The sequence below is a fragment of the Balaenoptera borealis genome (assembly GCF_965194805.1).
Source record: "Balaenoptera borealis genome assembly, chromosome: 5".
NCBI lineage: Eukaryota > Metazoa > Chordata > Mammalia > Artiodactyla > Balaenopteridae > Balaenoptera > Balaenoptera borealis.
This window is the reverse complement of record NC_138862.1, coordinates 136,031,595-136,047,246: the sequence shown is the minus strand read 5'-3', so window position 1 is coordinate 136,047,246 and position 15,652 is coordinate 136,031,595. Positions and strand designations below refer to the sequence as shown.

Sequence of the window (15,652 nt, the reverse complement as noted above, 5' to 3'; positions counted from 1 at the left end):
CAGCCATAAAAAGATGGAAATTCCATGATCTGCAACAACATGGATGGACCTAGAGGATATTATGCTTAGTGAAATAAGTCAGAGAGAGAAAGAAAAACACTGTATATTATCACTTATATGTGGAATCTAAAATAAAACAAATGAATATAACAGAAGAGAAACAGACTCACAGATATAGAGAACAAACTAGTGGTTACCATTTGTCATCAGTTCATGGTGTAGCTGGCTGCTTCCTGCTGTAGATACAGGGAAGACCTCATCTCTGCAGTTGCCTGTGTCCAGGCCGCATGGGTAGGATGGTCTTAGTCCTGGGCAAGCCTTGCATGCACTGCTCTTTCTCCTCAAGCTCTTCTTAGACATGGGAGCTTGCGGTCCTCTTTGGGCCTCCTTCATCCCCTCTCTCTCTTTTGTTTTTTTTTTTTTTAACTTTTATTGGAGTATAGTTGATTTACAATGTTGTGTTAGTTTCTACTGTGCAGCAAAGTGAATCAATTATACATACACATATATCCACTCTTTTTTAGATTCTGTTCCCATATAGGACATTACAGAGTATTGAGTAGAGTTCCCTGTGCTATACAGTAGGTTCTTATTAGTTATCTATTTTATATTTAATACTGTGTATATATGTCAATCCCAATCTCCCAGTTTATCCCTCTCCCCCTTTTCCCCTTTGGTAACCGTAAGTTTTTTTTCAACATCTGTGACTCTATTTCTGTTTTGTAGATTCCTCTCTTCTTTTGCATGTACTTCTGGTTCTTTCAGACTCTAGTTTTTTTGTGCCCTGATTACTGTTAATGGGGGAAGATCCAGAAAGTGATGTTAGGTTGTTTTGTAGGACAAGACAGCAAGATTGACTAATGGATTTTTAGCTCCTTTTTGGGAAAAGCTCTAGACCAAAGACAAACTTCACTTTACCACCACTGTGGCTAGTGTGGTTATAGTGGGACTTTTAGATTTTAGAGCAAGCAAAACAGGTTATAGTTTGACACAGTTATTTCTTTTGACTGAATGTTTGTTATCTTTTCTTTTTCTAGGATTTTCACTGGCTGACCCGCTCTAATATGTAAATAAAGATGCCAATGAGTGACTTGAGGAGTTTTCTCTTTCCCGTAAGATGGAATTTTATTTTCCACAGCAAAATTACTATAATGTTAAAATTGTTCTGCAAAGAAAAATAAAAAACATTTCTAAATGACATTTTATAGTGCAGGAATTGATTAAAAACATAAAAAGATACCAGTATTCTACCACAGAAATAACCATTTACAGATGAAAGAAGGGGTTTATTAAATAGCATCATAACTGGTTTATTGAATGACACATCAGTATTCTTTTAAGTAAATCCATTCTTAAAGTCACATATCTTTTAATAACATCTTCGAAGAAAAAAGCTTCAAGAACTATGCAATGTAGAGGCATGTTCAGTAAGTTGGGGTACCTAGACTATCTTCCTTCATAGTTTATCCATTGACCACTTCATACCTTAGTCTAACCAGTATTTAACGGGGCTTGTTCTACATTTTATGAGTTGGGTTTTTGTTCCGTTTTGTTTTTCAGGAAAGAACTTACTAAGCCAAAGGAGAAATCACACCACACCCAAACTAATAATTTCAGGGTATATTTGGATTATCAACCTTAGTTTATGTGTACCACATTGAGACCAACAGAATCAACAGCCTTAATATATAAAGAACTCTTATAAATAAGAAAAATATTAATGCACTAGTAGAAAAATGGGCAAAGGGCATGAATGCACAATTAACAGAAAAACACAAATGATCAATAAAAGTATGAGTATGAATACAAATGAGTACGTAAGTTAAATAGAAAACCCTTTTTTTTACCCCAGCCACTTAGCAAAGCACTTTTTAAATTATAATTTTCAGCATTTGGTGAGGGTGAAGTGAAGAGGAGAGTGCTGTGCTGGGGTGGAAGATGAAATTGGTACAAATTCCATAGAGGAATTCTAGCATTCCTTGTATTTGCAATCATAAAATGTTCATACCCCATAACTTTTGACCCAGTGGGCCTATTTCAAGAATGTATTTTAAAGAAATAATAAAATATTTGGTCAAATATTTATATATAAGGCCATTCAGCATAGTTTTATTTAGGAACAACCACAATGTTTAATAATAAGACATTGGTTATGTAAATTATGATCTGTCAACATCCTAAAATAAAAATTGTGTTAAAGAATGAATATTTATTAATGGAGAAATAATCACAGCTATAAAAATGGATGGGTCCAGGTCAGGATATACATCTTTACTCAAATACATACATAGAGAAAAAGGGTGGGCACAAAATAAACTAAAATTTCAATATAACTTGGTGATGGGATTTAAGTAATTTTTATTTCCTTCTTATGTTTTTTCCTACTTTTATAAGATTTTAAAGTAAAAATAATTATGTAATTGTATTACCAGAAACAGACATTGTTTTAAGAAAATATTAGAAATGGAAAAGTATCCCTTATTATCAGGGTCATTCTTGTTTATTATCCGCAGTTTTATATATGAGTTGGAGTGTAGGACTTTATATCCAAGTTCAGCTAGTTTGACTGTACCATACACATCAGACTTATATCCGTTGGCTAGTTAGGGGCCTGAGTGACCTCCACAATGTCGTGGACTCCAGCTTCGAGGTGTGAACCCAGGAGATACTTGAAGGGAGCTGTGGCTTTACCTGACAGGCCCTTGATATCAGGCCCCCTGGCAGGTCCTCTTATGTAGTTCTGAGATACAGACTAGAGAGCCTGGGCTGCGGAAGAGCATAGGGAATATCCAAGGAGGGCAGAGAGTGGGCGGCTTATGTAATCTCATCAGTGTCCTACTCTGCCCGTGGACACTGGCCTCTGGCGGCCAAGTGCTATGTAAGATTTTGCTGAAAGGTTGAGGGCTTGATGAATATTTGTGAGTTGAACTATATAAATCTGGATACTAGATGTAATTTGGGGAAAAGGCTCCTTCTCTAGTCATATTATCTCAAGAGAGAAAAAAAGTTGGCAGGTTAATAGGCTGACCAGCAGAGGTCAGTCTGAACAAAGATCAGAATAGTCCAGGAGCACTGTCCACTGACTGCCTGCTTTATAAATGGGATCTTTCCTCAGAAGGATAAGATATTGAATAAGCCCCTCTAAAATGAATCTGTTGGTTGATAGTCAAAGTTTACTTGGTAAATATTTTGTATCCCCTAGTTTAATAAGGAACATTCTTACGTGATCCTAGTATGTTGAATACTCAAGTGCCTCATAAAAACTGAACTTTGAAAGATTATGGTTGTTTTCTTAATTTAGGAACGATGAGAATTCAGGCTTGGAAATGACTTATCAGGATAGTTCCTCTACTGATATTCTTTCCCAAACCTTTCATACTTCATGGGGTTGTCTAGGGGTTCAAAAAGTTATCCAGAAGCCCAGTGCCCGGTGTATAGAAGGCACTCAATAAATGCCATTGTGTTTTAGGAAGATGCAACTTTAGAGAAGAGGAGAATGCTGGCTGGAATTGTGTCCTATTTAGCAGTGTGGTTTCACTTTGCAAGTAAATGGGTCTTATTTCCCAAATAGATGAGTCATGTCCTGGAAGACAGGGGCTGTGTGTTTTTATTTCCATAAACAGCCACCGGCTCACTGGATAATAGCTGAATGAGAATTCATGATGTTTGGAAATAGCTCAGTGGATATTTTCTATGGTTATTTCACATATGCACCTCTGAAGTAGCTCAGCTTATTATGTGACTTGAGTATGTTTTCCTTAGGGAAAAAGGTCTCAAATCTGTTACAAAGAAATAATAGGATTTTGAACACCAAAGGAAAATGAAAACAATATTGCTTCCAAAAATGTATTTGTTCTTTTACTAATTTTAACTGAATTATAAGAAACATACAATATTGTATTAGTTTCAGGTGTACAACATGGTGATTTGATATTTTTATACATTATGAAATGGTCACCACAATAAGACCAGTTACCATCTGTCACCATACAAAGTTGTTACAATATTAGTGATTATGTTCCCTATGTGTACATTACATCCTCATGACTTATTTATTTTATAGCTGGAAGTTTTTACCTCTTAAACCTTGTCCCCTATTTCATCTATCCTTCCACCCTCCTTCCTTCTGGCAACCACCAGTTTATTCTCCGTATCCATGAGTCTGTTTTATTTTGTTCATTTGTTTTGTTTTTTAGATTCCACATGTAAGCGAAATCATACAGTATTTGTTTTTCTCTGTTTGACTTACTTAGCATACCACCCTCCAGATCTATCCATGTTGCTGCAAATGGCAAGATTTCATTCTTTGTATGGCTGAGTAGTAGTATATTGTATATATTTACACCATATCTTCTTTATCCAGTCATCTGTGAATGGACATTGAGGTTGTTTCCATACCTTGGCTATTGTAAATAATTCTGCAATGAACATAGGGGTGCATATATCTTTTTGAATTAATGTTTTTATTTTCATTGTGTAAATACCCAGAAGTGGAATTGCTAGATTGTATGGTAGTTCTATTTTTAGTTTTTTGAGGAACCTCCATACTGTTTCCCATAGCGGCTGCACCAACTTCCTTTACTGTTTTTAAGACACTTCTCTAGGCAGTGGGGAAGCAGTGCACTGCCATGAAGAAGTGGCACATGATTAAAGTATTGATAAATGCAAACTCAGAGTGACTAGGATGGAATTTCATATGAGTGTATTAAGAAAGTTGGGGCACGCGCTTGATGATGGCCACTAGTCCCTCTCAGTCCGAGCCGCTGGCTTCGCAGGAACTCAATGGCGACTTCAAGAAGCCAGTCCTGCCCTTGCCCCCGGCGGTGCGGGGCAAAGCCCCGGCCACCAATCCTTCAAACCCTGAGGAGGTAAAGAAGGAAAGGCCCACGGCGCTGCTGGACTCTGATTCCGCAGAGCCTGAAGTCCCGCCAGCCCTGCTGGACAGCGGGGAGATTAGGGGTCCAGCGGAGGAGCAGCCACGGCCCCCCACAGCAGCTCCTTCCCCTGGCGGCCCGGCCCGGGCTCCCCCTTACCGAGAGCCTCCGTGGGGCGGCCCCGCCACGGCCCCCTACAGCCTAGAGACACTGAAGGGCGGCACCATCCTTGGCACCCGGAGTTTGAAAGGGATGAGTTGCTGTCTTTTCGGAAGGCTCGCTAGCTGCAACGTGTGCCTGGAGCATCCTTCGGTGTCTCGCTACCACGCTGTGCTGCAGCACAGGGTGTCCGGTCCCGAGGCAGAATGTGACGGCCACGGGCCTGGCTTCTACCTCTACGATTTGGGAAGCACCCACGGCACTTTTCTTAACAAAACCCGCATCCCGCCCCCCCCCCCCCCGCACCTATTGTCGGGTCCACGTCGGGCATGTTCTTTGCTTTGGAGGCAGCACTCGGCTCTTTCTTTTTCAGGGACCAGAGGAAGACCGAGAGGCAGAATCTGAGTTGACAGTAACGCAATTGAAGGAATTGCGCAAGCAGCAACAAATGATGTTGGAGAAGAAGATGCTGGGAGAAGACTCAGATGAAGAAGAGGAAACGGATACAGCTGAAAGAAAGAAATACTAGTAGTCAGGATGATGAAATGGGCTGCACCTGGGGAATGGGAGAAGCTGCTGTAGAGGATGAGGCTGAAGAGAACCCTATTGTCTTAGAGTTTCAGCAGGAAAGAGAGGCCTTTTATATAAAGGATCCAAAAAAGGCTCTCCAAGGTTTTTTTGACCGAGAAGGAGAAGAATTAGAATATGAATTTGATGAACAGGGTCATAGCACTTGGCTTTGCAGGGTGAGATTACCTGTGGATGATTCAACTGGAAAACAGCTAGTGGCTGAGGCTATTCACTCAGGAAAGAAAAAAGAGGCAATGATCCAGTGCTCACTGGAAGCTTGTCGAATCCTTGATACTTTGGGATTGCTGCGGCAGGAGGCAGTATCTCGGAAAAGGAAAGCCAAGAACTGGGAGGATGAAGACTTTTATGATAGTGATGATGACACATTTCTTGATCGGACTGGCCTGGTTGAAAAGAAGCGTCTGAACCGAATGAAGAAGGCTGGGAAGATTGATGAGAAGCCAGAGACCTTCGAATCATTGGTTGCAAAGTTAAATGATGCTGAAAAGGAACTCTGAAATTTCTGAGAGACTGAAAGCCTCCGGCAAAGCTCTATCAGAGTCACCATTTCAGGACTCTTTAGATGCGTTCATGTCAGAAATGAAATCAGGGAATGCATTAGATGGTGTGTCCCGGAAGAAACTTCACCTGAGAACTTTTGAACTGAGAAAAGAACAGCAGAGACTTAAAGGGTTGATAAAAATTGTAAAGCCAGCAAAGATTCCAGAACTAAAAAAAACTGAAAGTCAGACTACAGATGGAGAAAACAAAGCTAAAAAGCTTACACTGCCTCTCTTTGGTGCCATGAAAGGAGGAAGCAAATTCAAATTAAAAACTGGAACAATAGGGAAGTTACCCCCGAAGCGTCCAGAACTCCCTCCAACTCTAATGAGAATGAAGGATGAGCCTGAAGTAGAAGAGGAGGAGGAGGAGGAGGAGGAAGAGCAAGAGGAGAAAGAAAAGGAGGAGCATGAAAAGAAGAAAATGGAGGCAGGAAGCAGTAGGCTACAGCAGGAGGTAGAGCCAGAAGGAGCAGTGCAGGAAACAGGTCCTCCCACAGATTTCACATGTTCTAAAGAAACAAAAAATCATGAAAACATGTCTCAACTCAGCCAAGTGGAACAGAATAAAGGTTACCAAGAGATTAGTGAGACAGCTGCATCATGTGAGGAACCCTCAGCATCAAAGAATGAATATGAGAAAAGTAGAGATGAATTGAAGAAAAAGAAAGCTCCTGGTCGAGGCAAACTTCCACTGACACTTTCCTCCAACTATCCAGAAGATGATCCAGATTACTGTGTGTGGGTCCCACCTGAAGGCCAAAGTGGAGATGGCAGGACCCATCTTAATGATAAGTATGGCTATTGATTGCTTCCGAATCCTAAAGGAAGACCTTGTGGACCATGTGACATGGGATATTTAGGATAATATATCAAGTTGAATGTCCAGAGAAGGAGTTCAGATGATCATTTGTAAAATCTGGTGACTGGCCTTTTCTTCTGTGCTCTTGGCTTCCTGAATTTATCTACCCATCTGATTCTCTTGAATTTGGTATTTATGTTTAAAAGTGTTTGTGTATGTATGTAAAAAGGAACCGTATATTTTGAGAATTAGTAAAGTGAGAGACGTGACTCTGTTAAAATAAAAAAAATAAAAAATAAAAAAAAGAAAGTTGGAAACCAGTTAAATTCCAGATGGGAATTATGACTGAGAAACTCTGGTAAAACTGACTCTGCTGACTGCTGTGGAGAGTGAAATGTATACAGATGACGTTTGAATCATCTGGTGTTTTCTGGTTGCATTTGCTGCTGCTCATCTGAATAGTGGAGTAACGTGGATAAAGGAAGTTGAAGATCCTGTGAAATCCTCCCAAAGACGAGGTGCAGATTAAAGTACACCTTGGGTTCAGATCTGACAGGCACGGCTGCCTAAGCCTCTGGTTTTCACTGGATTATCTTGGCTCGTCCCTCCCCTCCGAGGCCTTTTCTTCTAGGAGAGAGGCTAGCTGGTCAGTGAACCCATGGTAAATCCAGGTTGTGTGGTTACCCCTGCAGTTAGGGAGCAGAGAGAAAAGGCACAGCGAGAAACCCCTGGATCTCCAGTTTCAAAGTTTGAAGGGAACACTTTAAATTTTGACTCAGGCCTGGAAGTATCCGGAGACGGCATCCGTGATCTTCTTCCCAGGGGTCACTGGGGCCAGCTCTGTGGAGTGCTTAATCTACAGCTACCTGGTTCGTCCTGAGGCTCATTCTCTGGTCCCAGCGTGTTCCCAGGTACTGCCTCCTCACCCCAGTGATCAGGGAGGGCTCAGGAAATCAGACCCGCTTTCACCCTAGCCTGAGCTCTGTGTGCTCCCCGCCGTTTGCCGTGTGGTATCAGCCATGTTGTCACCTCTTCCGTGAAGCCGTCCTCTCTCCCAGGCCTCCTACAGCACCCTGCGTGTACCTTCTTCACTACTCATGATATTCATGATGCATCGAATTCCCATCTCCCTTCCCACCTCGACCGAGTGCCTGTGTACCCAGACGTCACCCACCCCTCGTCTTCCAGGGCCTGCGTCCTCCTGCTCTGTTTGGCAAGCTCCTCTGTGGGCTCCGCCTTGAAGAATCTACATATTGCTAAGTGTATATAGTGATATGTACATCACGGACATTTTCTTGCAGGGGTGGCGACCTGGGGGGGTTTATATCACAAAAGCCGTGGCAGACGATTCTGAGGGTGCAGCGTGGAGAGGTGAGCCATGGAGAAGCAAAGCCCAGCCCTGGTGCCTGGGTTAGACAAGCCCCACCGCCTTACAGCCATGTAGGGGTGGGGTCTGGGCCTCGAGGCCCTGACGGAACTGGGCCAAGTTCCTCCTCCAAATGGAGGTCAGAAGTAAAGTTGAGTTACTGGAAATAAATATTTCTTTCACACTTGAGAGCTGTGCGCTGAAATTTACATCCACTACTCTCCTAACTCCATTTCGTAACTCATAGTGCTGTTCTCGCCCCCCGCCCTTCGTCCACGGTCCAGCTGTTCCCTCTCCCCACCACTCTGCCGACGTCATTCTTCTTCAGAGCTTTCATGCTTGTCTTCATTTGATTATTTTTCTGTATTAACTCTAGTAGCACAACAAATCTAGTATTTTCATTGGAGTACATTTTAAAATTTAGTTCATTAATAGAAGGACGTCACATTCAGCAAGGCCAACAGATGAGGAGACGATTGCCAAGAAAAGATAGTTTCTTACTCACAGTTCTGGGGAGGAGAGGGTCACCGTGCAGGGCTGTGCAGGGAAAGGGTGAGGGTGGTCTCTGGGCACAGAGAAAGAGGCAACTTACAGCTGAAGCCTTTACCGTGCTGTCCTTGGAAAGAAACAGGTGAGGCAGATTAAGCAGGTTTAGGATTGGCTAGTTTGAACAATATCCATGGGCTCCAGGGTGCAGGGGCTGCCCCCGGCATCTGGTACCTGACCCTGTGGTGATTAGGGCAGGGAGATAAGAGGCCTGGAATGTGAGCGCCCAATACAGAGCACTATAAAGAGGGAGGTTGGGATCCTGGGCTCAGGGTTGATTTGCATATAAAAAGAGAGTTGTTTGCCAACCGGGAACTAGCTAACCTGGGAGGGGCAGTCTCTGGGGGTCAGCAAGGCCCAGGTGTCAAAGCATCAGCATTATAGAAAATAAGATGTGGTTAATACAGAGGGGCGTTAAATGCATATGTATTAAATATTGTATTAAATATGAATATTTGGATAATTGGTTCTTAAAATTTTATTTATATTCAAGAATAAGGTATCTTTGAATTTATTATTTTTTCTGTTCCTCCATGGAGTTTTAAAATTCTCATCCTATTGGCACTACACAACTTTTGTTAAACTTGTTCCTAGACATTATTCTGTTTTGTCACTACTGTAAATAAGTTCTTATCTTCCACTATATTTATATTTGGCTGTTGTTTGCATATTTTGTATACTAATTCCGTACCTTAATGAATTCTCTCTAACCTCTTCTTCCTTTCTCTCATCTGGTGGCATTGGCTAGTACTTCCAGAGCAATGCTAAATGATACTGATGACCGTGGACCACTTCCTTCTAGGTGTTTTAGAATCAGGATATCGTTTATGTGCTCTGTTCCTTCACGGGGAGCAAAAGATGGCAAGAAAATCTCCCCACAAGGAGTTACTGAGGGTGCAGGGCTTGAATATCTTCCCCAAGGGACATAACAAGATGGGGAAAGAATCCAAACTCCTGTTTGTGCTTGTGGTCACCTGCAACAAAAAGTGACTTCTTGGCAGTTGAATTAGGGCAAATGGGAGTGCTAGTCAATTACTTGCCACTTCGACTTCCTTCCTTCATGGCACTGAGACCAGTGACGAAGGCAAATATATTGCCTCTGTCATCTGCACCTTCAGAATCTCAGGCCAAGGTCCCCAGGTGAATCAGCAGAAGGTGACCTCCTTTGCTCCCTCTTCCACCCATGGGGCTGTGTGCGTGGCTGGGGCACCGGTGGGGAGAGGCATTACTTTAGTCCAGGTCCTTTGAGAAGCAGATCCCAAGATGGGATTAAACGTGAGAATTTTATTAAGGGAAACATCTGTGTGAGAGGAAATGGGAGGGGCTGGGAAGGCTGGGAGGGCCATCAGACGCGATGAAGACCGGACCCCAGGAAAGGAGGGCAGGAAGGAAGGTTGGCTGGGAGCACCCTGGTTGCCATGCAGTCCAAGGAAGCTTTGGCAAGGCTTCTAGCCGAGATCCGTGTCTCCCGGGAATGGGCCCCCCCTTCACATCCTTCTGGACGCAGACATGGGAGGGGAGCCGCATGGTGCCTGGGAGATGCAGGCTCAGCACGGATGCCAGAGACAGGTTTCAGGGAGGCTCCACTGGGGCTCTCTGTCAGTTCCGCTGCCGCAGGGCACTTCTGGAGGTCTCTCTACTGCTGCCGTAAGACTGTTAGAGCTGAAAAATAACGGGGCCAAAGTTCATTCACCAAGACTTAAAATCTAAGGATCTGACCCAGGTCCATGAACAGCTCATTTTTCAGCTTTGGGCGGGGGACACTCCTCTTGGGCAGAGGATAGTAAGCCTGAATTTCCACCCTGCTCTGCTTTGGTGGTTATACCACTCCGAGCCTCAGTTTCCTCATCTCTGTAATGGGGGGAGGAAATAGAACACCTAACTCAGAGTTGCCTGGAGCATGTGTGTTTACAGAAATGCTTAGCAGGAAACCTTGCACAAAAGAGCGCTTTGATCACCATTAGCCCCTCTCCCTTCACACCCTCTTCTGCCTCTGGCCCCCAACCCTCATGGAGTCACAGAGCTAGCTTTGTCCCACTGTGGTAAGAGAAGTCCCCATGTCCCTATAGTGACTGTGTGCCTTTGACAGCTTGTCTGTTCCCATTGGGAAACTGGCCACAGCCAGCTTTTAATTTGGCCACCTTCCTTCCACAGCTCAGCACAGGCCTGGGCTGTCAGTGTAAAATCAGGAAAAGGCGCATTCATTTGAGCAAAACTGAATTAGCCAGGCCAGTCTGCGGCCGGGAAGTCACGTGCTGCTTTCCCAAACCAAACAAATTATTTTTAGATTATTCACTCTTTGGCATTATCCATGCCACAGCTCTCTCCTGTTAGGGCACATCAGAGAAAATTGGCTACAGCCAATTAATGCATATTTCACAGCCATTTGTCTGCACTGGACCTCCCTGTACTCATTTGCGAAAAGTGGTTGAAATTGACCCCTAAGGTCTCAACCCTAGTGGTGAGTGCACTGCCATCACCTGGGGAGCTTCTATTTTATTTTTTTTTAAGTTTTTTTAAATTGAAATAATTACAATGTTGTGTTACTTTCTGGTGTACAGCAAAGTGATTCAGCTATGTACATATATATTATTTTTCATATTCTTTTCCATTATGGTTTATTACAGGATATTGAATATAGTTCCCTGTGCTATACAGTAGGACCTTGGTTCATCTACTTTATATATAGTAGCTTGTATCTGCTAATCCCAAACTCCTAATTTATTCCTCCCCCACCTTCCCTTTTGGTAACCATAAGTTTGTTTTCTATGTCTGTGAGTCTGTTTCTGTTTTGTAAATAAATTCATTTGTATCATATTTTAGATTCCACACATAAGTGATATCATCTGATATTTGTCTTTCTCTTTCTGACTTACTTCACTTAGTATGATAATCTCTAGGTCCATCCATGTTACTGCAGATGGCATTATTCATTCCTTTTTATGGCTGAATAGTATTCCATTGTGTATGTATGTGTGTGTGTGTGTGTGTGTGTGTGTGTGTGTGTGTATACGTCTTCTTTATCTATTCATCTGTCGATGGATGTTTAGGTTGCTTCCATGTCTTGGCTATTGTAAATAGTGCTGCTATGAACATAGGGGTGCATGTATCTTTTGCAATTAGAGTTTTCTCCAGATATATGCCCAGGAGTAGGATTGCTGGATTGTATGGCAACACTAGTTTTAGTTTTTTGGGGAACCTCCATACTGTTCTCCATAGTGGCTGCACCAATTTACAATTCCCACCAACAGTGTAGGAGGGTTCTCTTTTCTCCACACCCTCTCCAGCATGTATTATTTGTAGACTTTTTAATGATGGCCATTCTGACTGGTGTGAGGTGATATCTTGTTGTTTTGACTCATATTTCTATAGTTATTAACGATGCTGAGCATCTTTTCATGTGCCTGTTGGCCATCTGTATGTCTTCTTTGGAGAAATGTCTATTTAGGTCTTCTGCTTATTTTTTGATTGGGTTGTTTGGTTTTCTGATAATTAAGCTGTATGTATATTTTGGAAATTCAGCCCTTGTCAGTTGCATCATTTGCAAATACTTTCTCCCAGTCCGTAGGTTGTCTTTTCATTTTGTTTATGGTTTCCTTTGCTGTGCAAAAGCTTATAAAGTTTGATTAGGTTCCATTTGTTTATTTTTGCTTTTATTTCTATTGCCTTGGGAGACTGACCTAAGAAAACATTTGTATGACTTCTGTCAGAGAACATTTTGCCTATGTTCTCTTCTAGGAGTTTTATGGTGTCATGTCTTATATTTAAGTCTTTAAGCCATTTTGAGTTTATTTTTTGTGTATCGTGTGAGGGTGTGTTCTAACTTCATTGATTTACATGAGGCTGTCCAGCTTTCTTAACACCACTTGCTGAAGAGACTGTCTTTTCTCTGTTGTATATTCCTGCCTCCTTTGTCAAAGATTAATTGACTGTAAGTGTGTGGGTCTATTTCTGGGTTCTTGATTCTGTACCATTGATCTATGTGTCTGTTTTTGTGCCAATACCACGCTGTTTTGATTACCGTAGCTTTGTAGTATTGTCTGAAGTCTGGGAGGGTTATGCCTCCAGCTTTGTTCTTTTTCCTCAGGATTGCTTTGGCAATTCTGGGCCTTTTATGGTTCCATATAAATTTTAGGATTATTTGTTCTAGTTCTGTGGAAAACGTTATGGGTAATTTGATAGGGACTGCATTAAGTCTGTAGATTGCTTTGCGTAGTATGGCCATTTTAACAATGTTAATTCTTCCAATCCAAGAGCATGGGATATCTTTCCATTTCTTTGAATAATCTTCAATTTCCTTTATCAATGTTTTATAGTTCCTAGCATATAAGTCTTTCACTTCCTTTATTTATTTATATATTTTTTGATGCGATTTTAAAAGGGATCATTCTTTTACTTTACCTGGGGAGCTTTTAAAGATCCTGGTTCTCAGGCCACACCCCAGCCCAATTACATCAGAATCTCTAGGGTGGGACCCAGGCGTCAGTGTCTTTTAAAGCTCACCTGGTGATGCCAGTGTGCAGACCAGTTTGAGAACCAGTAAAAGACAATTTCAAAGCTTCCTTCCATCTCTAATTCCATTGACAGTGATCTTGAAGAGGGTACAACCTACTTCTAATTTAATTCATAAAATAGGAATTGTGTGAGTGAATATTCCAGCAATTTTGTGATTTTATATTCTTCTTAAATTCCCTGCTCTCAATCATGTTCTTCTTTGGCATCTTGGTCAATCAGTGTTTAGACTCATAATTAATACCTTTTTCCTGCATAAATATTTATTTACTTCATGCATCTGTCATAATTCCTTGTGTTCACTTATACAGCCTGTTTGTGGCAGGTATACATTTCACAGAATTGGTTAACTTTTCTTTGTTACTCTAATAGAAATTAGCTCCTGAGCTCCAGTTCTGCTTGCTGTCTTATGTGTACAGCTCAGTGAATTGTTACGTAGGTGTGCGTCCATGTAAGCCCTGCCCAGATTGAGATATTTAACACTTCCCCCTGGCAATCCAGAGGGCTCCCTCTTGCCCTTTCCACCCAGCCCTACATCCCCCAGAGGTAACTGTGCTCTAACTTCTATTACCAGAGGGTAACACTCAAGTCTCCTTTGACTAATTGCTTCCTCTAATTGAGGTTCATGCCTCTGCCCTGTCTCCTTCTTCCTGGAGAGTGATCTAGGTCTCCCACCAGAGGAGAGGTCTGCTTCAGGCACGGCTGTTCAGTAATCTATTTATGTATCACAGACCATCCCCAAATGTAGTGGGTAAACATAAGACATTCTCTCTCACAGTTTGGTGGGTTGATGGGGGCTCAGCCGATTCTTCTCACCTCACCTGAGATCTCGAGCAGCTGCGTTCTGACGGCAGCTGCACCTGGGTCCCAGAGGCCCCGCTGAGCTGGAAGGTCTGGGTTGCCTTCTTTTTCTGAGAAAGTAAAAATTAACTCTGGCTAAGAATGTAAAAATCTGCTCAGCCTTTCATCCGGCTGGAGTATGAGACATGGATTGAATGATATGCAGAATTGACAGAATATATTCCATCCCAGGGACTCACTGCAAGGGGAAAGGCCTAAAAACCATCTTTTTTATTCCTGAGTAACTTTGTTTTCTAAAATCATAGACTATCAGAAACTTTCATCAGTAAGAATGACACGCCCCGATTTTGCCCAGAGGAGCTAAGTCACTTGGACACAGAGAAACAGCCTTGGTTTGTTTCTGGGCAAACCTCAGATGCACCTCCTCAGGTGCAGTTTCTGGACACGGCATTTTCCCTCTATCATAACCCTATAGTGTCTGAGGAAACACGACCCTGGCGTCCATCTCACAGTCCTGAGCAGATGTGGAATCCTTTACACGGAACCTGCTTTGCTTTGAGCCTATCAAAACTTTGATTCAATACCATAATCACCGAATTGTATACTCTAAAATGGTGAATTTTATGGTATGTGAATTTATGGCCTGTGAAATACGGCATCTCAGTTTTTAAAATGATAGACAAGCCGCTTGGCATGGAAAATTGTTGGCTCTTAATGCCACTTTACAGTGAGTTTCTTTGATGACCTCAATTTAGTAAACTGGTTTTTCAATTAAAAGCAAACAAAAATCTCAGCTTCATTTGTATTCCGCTAAACCCCACCCTTCCCCCAAACCTTATGCTAACTCTGCTTTACTTTTGTTTGGTGAGATGCCCCATGGTTCCTCTGGGGTGTGGTCTGTCTCTGCAGTGGCTCAATACACATGGCTTTGTCAGGCCAGTTTGTTCCTGACAGTCGTAAGCTGTCAGGAGGACAACCCTGGTGCCTTGGCACTCCTCCACATGGTCTCTCTCCACCGGTGGTATCTTCCCCTCTAGGGCCTCTCCATGGGCTGCTCTCTCCAGCAGGGGACCTGGGCTTCTCACACGGTGGCTGACTTCCACAAAGATTAAAGTAAAAGCTGCCAGGCTTTCTTAAGACTTAGGCCTGGAGCGGTTACAGCATTACTTCTGCTGCACTCTGTCGGTTACAGGGAGTAACAGGCCAACCCAGACTCAGCGTGGGAGGGGACGGCACAGGGACGAGACTGTCAGGAGGTGTGGTTCATTGGGGGCCGTCTTCGGAGGCCAGCTGCCACCACTGTCCTCTCTTCTCATGGCGTTCCATCATTAGGCGTCATCTGCCTCGGGTTTCAGCCTCAGGCCCTGCTAATCTGCAGAGAGCATCCACTCTCTACAAACATCCAGAGCTCTTCTAGTTTGCTATCTGCTCAGTCCCTTCGGCTTCCCTCCGGGGCCATGGG

The 15,652-nt window shown here is 42.8% G+C and overlaps 2 protein-coding genes, 1 long non-coding RNA gene and 1 pseudogene across 11 annotated transcripts in view; 3 read left to right on the top strand and 1 right to left on the bottom strand.

Annotated features, from left to right (window-relative positions):
• HACL1 (2-hydroxyacyl-CoA lyase 1) overlaps nt 1-3,320 on the top strand; it is a 48,821-nt gene extending 45,501 nt beyond the window's left edge. For 6 of the 8 annotated variants that reach the window (XM_082392739.1, XM_082392740.1, XM_082392738.1 and 3 more), the window contains one exon: nt 1,038-1,198. In XM_082392739.1, the coding sequence (XP_082248865.1) occupies nt 1,038-1,070 (33 nt within the window). In that variant the 3' untranslated portion in view covers nt 1,071-1,198. Of the gene's footprint in view, nt 1-1,037; nt 1,199-1,560; nt 2,324-3,301 lie in introns of those variants that run through there. The other 2 variants (XM_082392737.1, XM_082392736.1) reach the window with 2 other exon arrangements.
• Nucleotides 1-15,652, bottom strand: part of LOC309629108 (uncharacterized protein) — a 59,988-nt gene that overhangs the window by 24,402 nt on the left and 19,934 nt on the right. Inside the window, exons 3-4 of the mRNA XM_082392849.1 lie at nt 14,211-14,300; nt 8,837-10,539 (exon numbers count right to left, since the gene is read on the bottom strand). Coding sequence (XP_082248975.1) covers nt 10,514-10,539; nt 14,211-14,300 — 116 coding nt within the window. The 3' untranslated portion in view covers nt 8,837-10,513. The remainder of the gene's footprint in view (nt 1-8,836; nt 10,540-14,210; nt 14,301-15,652) is intronic.
• LOC309629045 (kanadaptin pseudogene) lies at nt 4,726-7,274 on the top strand (annotated as a pseudogene). Its single transcript has one exon. The product of its transcript is annotated as a kanadaptin pseudogene (transcript).
• Nucleotides 7,275-8,520, top strand: LOC309629150. Its single transcript, XR_014244894.1, has 2 exons — nt 7,275-7,876; nt 8,267-8,520. It is a non-coding gene; the product is annotated as an uncharacterized lncRNA (long non-coding RNA).